The sequence below is a fragment of the Eretmochelys imbricata genome, chromosome 22 (genome assembly GCF_965152235.1).
Source record: "Eretmochelys imbricata isolate rEreImb1 chromosome 22, rEreImb1.hap1, whole genome shotgun sequence".
NCBI classification, from domain to species: Eukaryota; Metazoa; Chordata; order Testudines; family Cheloniidae; genus Eretmochelys; species Eretmochelys imbricata.
Window position 1 is genome coordinate 222,915 of NC_135593.1, and position 10,826 is coordinate 233,740.

The 10,826-nt window shown below is 43.0% G+C and overlaps 1 protein-coding gene across 1 annotated transcript; it reads left to right on the top strand.

Annotated features, from left to right (window-relative positions):
• The first annotated feature begins 9,767 nt into the window (after positions 1-9,767).
• LOC144278367 (olfactory receptor 14A16-like) lies at positions 9,768-10,559 on the top strand. Its single transcript, XM_077839630.1, has one exon. The coding sequence runs from the start codon at positions 9,768-9,770 to the stop codon at positions 10,557-10,559; it is 792 nt and encodes a 263-aa protein (XP_077695756.1).
• Positions 10,560-10,826: the final 267 nt, after the last annotated feature.

The following is a 10,826-nucleotide window of genomic DNA, read 5'->3' on the forward strand; positions in this document are numbered from 1 at the left end:
AGCTCAGAAGAACTCAGGTCCCATTCAGGCATCAAATTAAATGGTACCCATGGATGAATTTAATCTGAGAATGACATCAGCCTCATGATAGCTTCGAATGGACGGAACTGTTATAATTCAACTCTATAGATGATGTGAAAGTAGAATGAATTATATTGAAATTATAATTCATTAAAGAAATGCTGCTTGAAGGGTTTGTTGAAATATAGTTGTCAGGAAGAGAAACATTAAAGAGTGTGAGACAATGGGTCCTCAAACTAATTAACTCAGAGCTCCTACTGAGGTAGGAGATTGGTAAATGTTAGTATGCAAATAAGATAGTGTTAGCCGACGGCCAAGGATGTTTGGTGAGGTGCCAGCTATGCCCGTTTATACCATCCGTGACTTTAACCGCTAGGACGCACTGTCCCTTCGCGGCGGGCAGCCCGGGCTAGGCTGACGGATGCCCCAAGGTCCTAACCACCCGTGACTTTAACTGCTAGAGCTCAGAGCTCCTTCGCAGCGGGCAGTCAATACTGACTGACAGGTGCCCCAATGGCAGCACTAAGAGCCTCTCCACACCCGTGACTTTAACTGCTAGAGCTCGGAGCTCCTTCGCAGCGGGCAGCCAGGATTGACTGACAGGTGCCCCAAGAGTTTGCCCCGTGGAGGCGGCACAACTCAACACTAGGCTCTTAGTACTCTCACCTAATGGCCAGGCTTTAGAGCCAAAACGGCTGAGGTTCTTTCATTGTGTCGGCTGCTTTACAGTAAACCAGAGAAAACAAGTCAGGCTTATGCACAAATGGTTACCAAAATTTATTAAGCTAGATTCTAATCGTATGGTTACAAAATTGCTAGTGCCTACTTATTTAAATGTAGAGATGTTACACACACAAACAAGTTACAAAACTGAAGCCACAATCCCAAAGGAAGAAAACAAAGTATAGAGCTCTATTTCAAAATATGTGTACACTAAAGATAGGAGATCAGGTGTGGGTGCTTCTTACCCTCCTTGCATCTCTCGATTCCAGCGGTACCAAGCCAGGATCGGTCACTCAATTCTGCGGAAAGACGAATAAGGGACAAGGCATAGGGACCCTCTTAGCTGCAGAAGCCTTGGGAGGCTGTCACTTATCTGACCAGCAGATAGATAGTGAAAAGCACTCAAAAATCATGGTGCTGTAGGTCCCCTACTTATACCTCTGTACTCCTTTATTCTCTTTCTCCTTTCTTATGCCAAATTGAGGCTGGTCTGTCTGGGTGACGCCAGCTTTCGCAAGAGTAGTTTACACTTGCAAGGGAGAGAAACAATAAGTGTTGACTACTGGACATTTCTTTTATCAGGGTAAATATTTTCCCAACTAGGATGTTGGTGTGTGTGCATCACGCTAGTTAGTAGGGGCTAAGAGCCATGTCTGTCACAGGGCCTCTGCCTGCTGTGAGCTTAATCGTTGTATCTGCCCCCAGAGGCACATTGTAGCAGCACACCTGTGCTTCTCACAGCTTCAAAGGCTGTGCTGGAATATATGTTAAGTGCCCTGTTCCGGCTTCCTCCTGTGTTTCCAGCAATGCTGGTCTGAGGGGGGGGGCTGGCTGTCTGGCTACAGATAGGCATGTATATTTGTCAGTTTCTGCTTCCTTTTGTCTCTTATGTTAAATTGGCTTTGGCTTATCTGTTTAAACAAGTTAGCTTGAGCTTTTGCAAGAGGCACACATATCTGGGTGCATTGGCAAAGCGCTTTGCTAATAAACAGAGTAGTCTGACAAACCTTCTGAGTCTTGAATCTGACTTTGACAATGATCAGGAAAAAAAGTCCCATTATTCACTGCTCTGTCTATCTAAAGTGTCTATATGGCTGCCATGACTGCATTCCATCATGATGTTTTCCAATGTATAAATTGCAGGTTTCACCAAACAAAATTTTCACAGAAAGTCTTCACTTTCCTTGAACATTTTCTGTTTTTCATTTAAAGAAATGAAAACTGGAAAAACAAATAGTTTTGCCTGAAAATTGTATTTTTCATTTAATTTAATTTAATTTAGTTTAATTTAATGTTTTTTGACAGTTTTCAGACAAAAAAGTTCAGTTTTGAGAAATGTTGGGGATTTTCTTTAACAAAAAAAACCCACAAAATATTCATGAGGAAACAAAGTTTCCAACCACCTCTGTTTTAACCACTAACTCTTTAATATATTTATCCTCCCCGCAACCCTACAAGGCAGGGCAGTACTATTATATCCATGTTATAGATGGGAACTGTTGTCCAGACAGAATGACGTGCCCAAGATCACACAGGAAACCCATGGCAAAGCAGGTAGCTGAGCTGGGTCTCTCAGGTTCCATGTTAGCGTCCAGACCACCTGGACCATTCTTCCTCAGTCATTGCTGTCACGCTGTCTGGAACGGCTCACAACCATGAGTGCCAATCGCAGGTCAGACGGTCAGAACACAGGGCAGACACCCCAAACTGGTGGTATATTTGGTAATTAGATTTCACCAAGCCAGTAATAAATGTGAACTCCTGGATCACTATATTAGTATTACCATGGAGTCACAGACAGTCCCCTAGGATCTCGAGCCACTTTTACCAACCAGATAAACTGGACTTTGTGATAAAAGGTTATTAAAACAAAGAATCACATTATATTGGGTTACTCTCAACCCCAGTGGGTCAGTCACTTATCCCAGGTCAATGGATACTCTTGATCTCACATCAAAGGCAATGCTGGCAGCAAATTTCTCTAGTAAACTAACTAAAGTTTTATTAGCTAAGAAAAGAAATGAAAGTTATTGAGAGTTTAAAGCAGGTAAAATACATTAACAGGTTTGGACAGTCCAAGTTTGTCAGTCCAAAGTGACAGCAGAGATGTGGTATCTGCTAGTTTTCCATAAGTCTCTCAGGGTTACGCAAGATAACTTTGGGGATCTCTGTCTTGCATCTTTTCAGGTTTCAGAGTAGCAGCCGTGTTAGTCTGTATTCGCAAAAAGAAGAGGAGTACTGGTGGCACCTTAGAGACTAACCAGTTTATTTGAATAAACTTTCGTGAGCTACAGCTCACTTCATCGGATGCATTTAGTGGAAAACACAGTGAGGACATATATATACACACAGAGAACATGAGAAAAAAAACAAACCAAAAAACCAAACCTGTAAGGAGAGTGATCAATTAAGATGAGCTATTACCAGCAGGAGAGCGGGGTGGGGGGAAGGAGGGGGAAACTTTTTGTAGTGATAATCTAGGTGGGCCATTTCAAGCAGTTAACAGGAACAACTGAGGAACAGTGTGGGGTGGTGGGGGGGAGGGAAGAAATAAACAAACATGGGGAAATAGTTTTACTTTGTGTAATGACCCATCCATTCTAAGTCTCTATTCAAGCCTAAGTTAATTGTATCCAGTTTGCAAATTAATTCCAATTCGGCAGTCTCTCGTTGGAGTCTGTTTTTGAAGTTTTTTTGTTGTAATATAGCGACTTTCATGTCTGTAATCGCATGACCAGAGAGATTGAAGTGTTCTCCAACTGGTTTATGAATGTTATAATTCTTGACATCTGATTTGTGTCCATTTATTCTTTTACGTAGAGACTGTCCAGTTTGACCAATGTACATGGCAGAGGGGCATTGCTGGCATATTGCTTGCATCTGGAATGTTCCCTGAAAGTGTCCAAACATCTCAGAGAGACAGAACCATTCCCTGGATCCATTCTCACAGCTGTATTCCCCGGAAAGCAATCTGGCAAGTGTTTCCATCACAGCATGGGTTTTTCCTCTGATGACTAAACGCAGACTGGGTCTGTGGATTTCCATTTGTGCAACACAATGACCCGTGCTTTGAAGGTAGCATGTTCTTCATTTACATTTCCAAGGCTCCAATCGCATTTGATGAGCAAACGTAATTACCGGGATACATGCGATGTAAATTACAATGTAACAGCAGACAACAATCCTTCCTTAGTTTTCATGAAGTTCACACATCAAGTAAATTCACACTTTTGATCTAGGGTTAATTAAGTAGAGGGATATACATAATGTAAAGGGATAGCATTCAACAGGTTACAGATAAGTGAAGGCAATATCATTCCCATTTCCTTTGAACTAAACACTTGAGTGAATTAGTACACTTAACATTTCTTTGATAGTCATACGTTAGTGATGGTAATATAGTATGTAGTCCTGTTTATTTGCCTGAGATAGAATTTTGGGTTTTGTTTGCCCACTTGAATTTTGAGGTTTTTAAAATAGAATTGTTTGTGTCTTATACCCTTATTAACATATGTGAACAAGGGGTGGGGGGGACACCACTGTGTGTTGCTTCTGCCTACAGATGGGGGTTTTTCAATACAAAGAGAAAAGATAAGAAATAGGGTTCCAGTGTTGCCGGATATGGCGGGAGTTTGATATACAGTGTATAATTGATGGCTGCCTGACTCCTCTCCCAAGACAAGGTCAAGTAACCAGTTTGGGGGGGCCAGGGAGATGGGGGAAGCTATAAGGAACACTAAAAAACAATGAAAAAGGTAACCCTGACCGGTGCATAACTTCACTCCCTACCCCTCCCACAGGGTACAAAAGAGGTGGTACCGAAGCCCCCAGACTCAAGACCCTCCAAAACGGAATATGACCATAAATTGCAAGGGTGGTACCAGGGTTCAGGGTACCGGGGCGTACACCTCAGGTATAACTAAGCCCACTACAAAGGAGGAGGGAGAGGAAGCTCTGTTGGTGTAAAGAGCTGGGGTTATGCATTGCCGGCAGTTTGGACACTGGCTACCTGCTTTCTGTCTGCATGACAAGAACCAAGGGAGGGTAGGGGAAGCCCTAACAACACACAAGTGAATCGGCCTATTGCTCTGACCTGAGCTGGCCTGTCAGTGTCACAATTGCTACGTGACCAGAGGGAGCGACATTACTCAGGTATGCCTTCACAGGGATTAATAAACCCATGGCTGGCCTGGATCTGCCGACTCGAGCTCATGGGGCTTGGGCTCCGGGGCTGATATATTGCTGTGTAGACATTCGGACCCAGGCTGGAGCCCGAGCTCTAGGATCCTACACAGCAATTTTTAGCCCCACAGTCTAAGCTCTGCAACCCTGAGTCAGATGACCCAGGCCTGCCGAAGCCATGCCACAGGGCTTTTATCCCCGTGTAGACATACCTGAAGGGACTGGGACTCATGACACCCGGGTTATATTCCTCAGAGCTGCTGTGTGACCTCTAGCCAGTCACTTCCCCTCTCTGTACACTCTGTAAAATGAGGATGATGATCCTGACCCGGCTTGATAAATCACTTTGAGATCTACAGCTAAGTTGTATTGTTATCTAGATCTACAGGGTAACCAGGCACAGAGCAGGGAAGAATACCTGAAGAATGCAGCTGGGTGGGAAATGGGTTTCCCATCCTGCAAGACCTTTCAAGATTTTGAGAGAGACAAAGAAGGTGAGGTATCATTTTTTATTGGACCAACTTCTGTTGGTGGATGGGACAAGCTTTTGTGCTTCACAGAGCTCTTCCTCTGGTCTGGAGAAGAGAAGCATAGTGTCCATGATCAGTACAAGGTGGGACAGATTGTTATGCATAAGGGGATCACACATATTGTAGGAGACCACTTAAAATGAAGTGGGCAATTAACATGAAGTGGGCGATTAACACTCTGCAGAATAGGCAGCAGGGCCCATTGGCTCCAAAGGAGCTACAGCCAATTTACACCTGCTGGGCGACCAATGTGAATTCAATATTTTTTAAAACGCTTGCAGCGTTGCATCTGTAGCCCATTGAGCTTTTTAGTTTAGTGCTGTCTGTAGCAAGAGAAAAATTAATGTAATGGCTGAGAAAGAAAGAAAGAAAGAAAGAAAGAAAGAAAGAAAGAAAGAAAGAAAGATTTGGGCCATTCATCCCAACAGAAGTTGAAGATGAGATACTTGAAAACTGTGCAACACTGAATTTCTCCAAAGTTCTATCCCTAGAGGGACTGAACCATTCTCCGCCACCAATAAAAGTTACATTTGTAATTAAACCCATGGGGCAAAGAGCTAAGAAAGTGCAGACAGGTTCAGAACTTTCAAATCAGCTTCGGATCACATTGGCAGGCAAAAAATATGGATTTATAACTGTGTAATGGACTAGATCCCCAGCTGATGTAAATTGACATCGCTCGACGGAAATCCAAGGCCCAGATTCCCAGTTGGCATAAATAGGCCAAACTACCATGAACTCAATGGAAGTGTAACAATTTACACAAGCCCATGACCTGGTCCTTAGTTTTTAGTCTTCACCTTTGGGTACCTCTTGGTGAATGACTTCAGTCAGACAAGGCAGCCTGAGCTGTGGGTTCCTGTAGCAGAGGCATCCCAAGAGCTGCTGATACAATGCAGGAGGAAAAAAAAGTCTCTGCTCCCCCAGAAGTGATTACGTGATGTTAATGAAGGAACAGGCTATTCCAGGCCAGCTGAGATTCTGGTGCGACAAGGCTCTTCGCTATTGTGGATCATGTGTCTCTGTTAGAAATCGCTGTTTTAGTCCCTTCCAACCCTGAGATTCTATGATTCATTCATTCTATGATTCATTCTACAAACAACTTGGGACATGCTTTGGGCCTCTGCCCTGCCTTGTTTTTAGCCAAGGGTCCTTCCAGGGATGCTGCCATCAAGTGAGATAAAGGGCAGGTACTGTTCTCCCTCTGTGGGGTTAGTGTTGGGCAGGTTGTCAGGGTGGTTTGCTCCAGAGGTGAGATCAGAGCTGGGCGTAAAGCCTTGAAGACCGGATTCAACTGTTTAGCCCCAGAGTAGGGACATCCTGGGCTGTGGCAATATCTGAACCCTGCACAAGACAGGATCAGCTCTAGAGCTGGGAGGAGTTTTCAGTCTCTGATCCCATTTAGTCCTTCGTCTCCCAGCCAAGCCTGTCCAAGGAGGGGAGCAGGGAGCGCCCCTCTGTGGAGTGGATCCCTGTCTACCAGGAACTGCAGAGAGACTCAGGAAATCCAGTGAAGGGACATGAAAACTGCTGCTGGATAATACAGTGATGGGGGCATGAGAGAGAGATGACCAAAGAATCCTGGTGCTGGAGGATCAAAAGCATCGCATGTTGGGAAAAAATCCACAAAGACCAACAGACTACATTTTTGCTTTCAATTCTACACGTGAAGGTATTAATATACAGACAAATTTAATAATAGAGATATGAATTGTAATTGGAACTTTTAAAGACTTTTATTATCAAACAGCTAGAGCCTGTCAGATTTCTTTTCAGCAGAATGTAAGAACTGAAATTTAAGTTAGAATTTGAACTCTTTAAGGAATTAACTCTCAGTCTAGTCAGACATCTAGATCCAGTCAGAGAAAAAGAAGGGGGACAATGACTTTGCAACAGAAATCAGAAATGTTTGCAGGGTTTAGCAAGCAACAACTAATTTCTTTTCAGCTAAAAACTACTGTAAACTGGAAATTGCACATTGCAAACCAAAGAATATTGGGATTTGCAGATTTCAAAAAAACCGAAACCAAATATCTGAGTATAGGAGATACTTTCCCTGAACATTTTTGTTTAGTTCAAAAACTCGTTTTCCTACAAAAAAACCTCATTTTCCTACTACTACAAAAAAAATCTAAATTTCCAAACATCTCTAATTTGGAATGGAGCTTTAAACAAGGGAGGGGAACACTAATACTGTTCAATAATAGCATAATTTCAAAACCATTTTTTCTCTTGAAACTGGGTTTGTTTCTGTGTCAAAGGGATAATTACTGGAAGGTCAAAATTGAATAAGCAGCAGAGCTGATAGCCACAGTTGATATGTTATGCACACTAGCATCTTTAGACTCAGAGTTGAACCACCAGTTAAAGCCAGTCTATCTCAATGTTTCCAAAGGACATACAGGAGGTAAATGGGACTAGAACCCATATTTCCAGGATTTCCTTGGAAGTTAACAAGATAGACACAGGCCCAGGATTACAAAGGGTTTAAGCACCTAAAGAAGGAGAAAGGTGCCTTTGGGGATTTACAATAGCATCTGAGCAGGTTAGGTGCTATCTTTAATCACAGGTTTCATAGTAACAGCCGTGTTAGTCTGTATTCGCAAAAAGAAAAGGAGGACTTGTGGCACCTTAGAGACTAACCAATTTATTTGAGCATGAGCTTTTGTGAGCTACAGATCTGATGAAGTGAGCTGTAGCTCACGAAAGCTTATGCTCAAATAAATTGGTTAGTCTCTAAGGTGCCACAAGTACTCCTTTTCTTTTTATCTTTTAATCGTGGCCCACAGATAACACAGAAGCTTGGCTGGAATCAGGGAACCCCGGTGGCGATTGTACTCCCTGTGTTATGCTGGGGTCAGACTACAGGGTCTGAATGGCCCTTTTGGTGTTATCACCTTTGTTTCTGTGCCCTTGCCTCTGAATCTCTGCTTCTGAGCTCTGCAGGGCTCCAGGGCGTGAGTCTTGCTAGCCCTCAGGAAATAGACGTGGATAAATCACCTTCCCGTAGCATCAGTCCTTTAATCTCAGTTCAGCTCAATGCCAGCTACTCACAGCTCGTCTGCAGAGAGAAATCGGTTTGAGTCTAGTTCAATCGCTGAATGAGGCTGAAAGGATTCTCAGATACCTGTGCCCTTAGCTTCTAGATTCTGCTATATAGATAGTGACCAAAAAATCCTAGTGCTGGATGACTGAATGTGTCTTCCGTTGGGAAAAAGGCACAAAGGTTAGCACAGGAAGTTTGCTGTTTCAATTAAATGTGTTGGGGGATCAACATATAGGGAAGAATTAAGATGATAAATATGAATTACAATATGAACTGGTTAAGACCTTTCCCATCAGTTTAATCAAATACCTACTGCTGACTGGAATTTTTCCTCCCATCAGGAAAATGTTTACTTTTCACTGAACACCCTAAATCCATTCCCCGCTCCCCCCTCCCCCCCCCCCAGTTTTTGGCAAATGAAAACTTTCTGCTGAAAACTGATTTTTTTTATTCCAAAACCAATATAGTTTGTTTTTTTAAGTTTTCATTTTTTTTACAAAACAATCCCAAACATGTTTGAGAAAAGCAGACAGATTGTGAGATGTGTTGTTATTTATCTTAAAAACCAATCTCCATTAAAAAGAACACAGCTGAAAATTTCCAACCAGCCTCTATGCACAGAGTTTGGGGTGGAAAAATGACAGATGAGCTGCTATTTACGATGCTGGGTGAGTCAACATCATATTGCCCTGCAAAGTGAGAATCAGGCTGTGTTAGAATTTTAGTTGATCAGTTTCATATCCAAGTTGTGAGAATTGTTGGGTTTGGAGTGTGCTTTGTTCCATCCTTCATATTGCATTTTATCAAGCCACACCTTGGGCCAAATCCTCAGATGAGATAAAGTGACGAAGCTCCATTGACTTTAAAGGAGCTGACCTAATTTACACTAGTGTGGTAACGTGACTCCTTGATTGTCAGAGGCGAGGAACACTAACAACACCTACTCATTGTAAGTGATGAGTTCTGTGCACCTTTGACATTCATAGAATGAGATATTAGGGAAAGGGGAATCAGAGCCATTCCCTCTGTCGCTCTAATCCTGACCATTGTCTTTCTCGTTCCCTCCACAGACATCGCACAGTGTACTGTGGAAGAAAATGTCCAGCCAAACTGTCGTGACCGAGTTCCTTCTCCTGGGATTCTCTGACATTCAGGAGCTGCAGATTTTACACTTTGTGGTGTTTCTACTGCTTTACCTGATATCCCTGCTGGGGAACCTTCTCATCCTCACAGCCATAGCCCTTGACCGCCACCTTTACACCCCCATGTACTTCTTCCTGATGAATCTGTCCATCCTAGACCTCGGCTCCATCTCTGTCACCATCCCCAAATCCATGGCCAGTTCCCTCACGAACACCAGATCGATTTCTTATTCTGGATGTGTCACCCAAGTCCTTTTCTTCATCTTCTTTGCTGAAACCGACTTTGTCTTACTCACCATCATGGCATACGATCGATACGTCACCATCTGCAAACCACTGCACTATGAGACTATAATGAACAGGAGAGCTTGTGTCCAAATGGCAGCCAGTGCCTGGATCACTGGAATTCTCTACTCTGCACTGCACACTGGGATCACCTTTGAAATCTCCTTCTGTGGAGGCAACGTGGTGGATCAGTTCTTCTGTGAAATCGCCCAGCTCCTCAATCTCGCCTGCTCTGACTTGTACCTCATTGAAGTTGGGTTTCTCATCTTTAGTTCATTCTTAGGCTTAAGCTGCTTTCTTTTCATCATTGTGTCATATGTTCAGATCTTCAAAGCAGTCCTGAGAATCCCCTCTAAGCAGGGTGAGCATAAAGCCTTCTCCACCTGCCTCCCTCACCTCACCGTGGTGTCTTTGTTTTTTAGTACTGCTGCCTTTGCCTACCTGAAACCCACCTCCAGCTCAACCTCAGGTCTGAATTTCATAGTGGCTGTTCTCTATTCTGTGTTGCCACCAATGATGAATCCGATCATCTACAGCATGAGAAACAAAGAGATCAAAGGTGCACTGAGTAAACAGATAGGTTGGAGGTTATTCACTAAGAACAAAATGTCCATATGTCTCCTTCGGTAGCAATTTCATTCTGTATTTCTTTATAAATAAAATCTGATGACATTATTGCCTCCATGAGAAAATACTGTGCACTCTGTTTATGCGGAATTGGGTATTTGCACTAGTAAAGATAGAGACAAACATGACTCAGGAAAAAAAGGAGTTTCTATAGGTTTACACCAATGTAAATAAGATTGGAATATATCATATACTGCTACCGATCACCATACTACCTGAGACCCTTGCCTATAAAATCAGTAGCCATAGCAGAGTCCCTGGTGAGGTCTT

Coding starts and splice junctions, on each gene's coding strand:
- LOC144278367 (XM_077839630.1), top strand. CDS start 9,768: ATGTACTTCTTCCTGATGAATCTGTCCATCCTAGACCTCGGCTCCATC.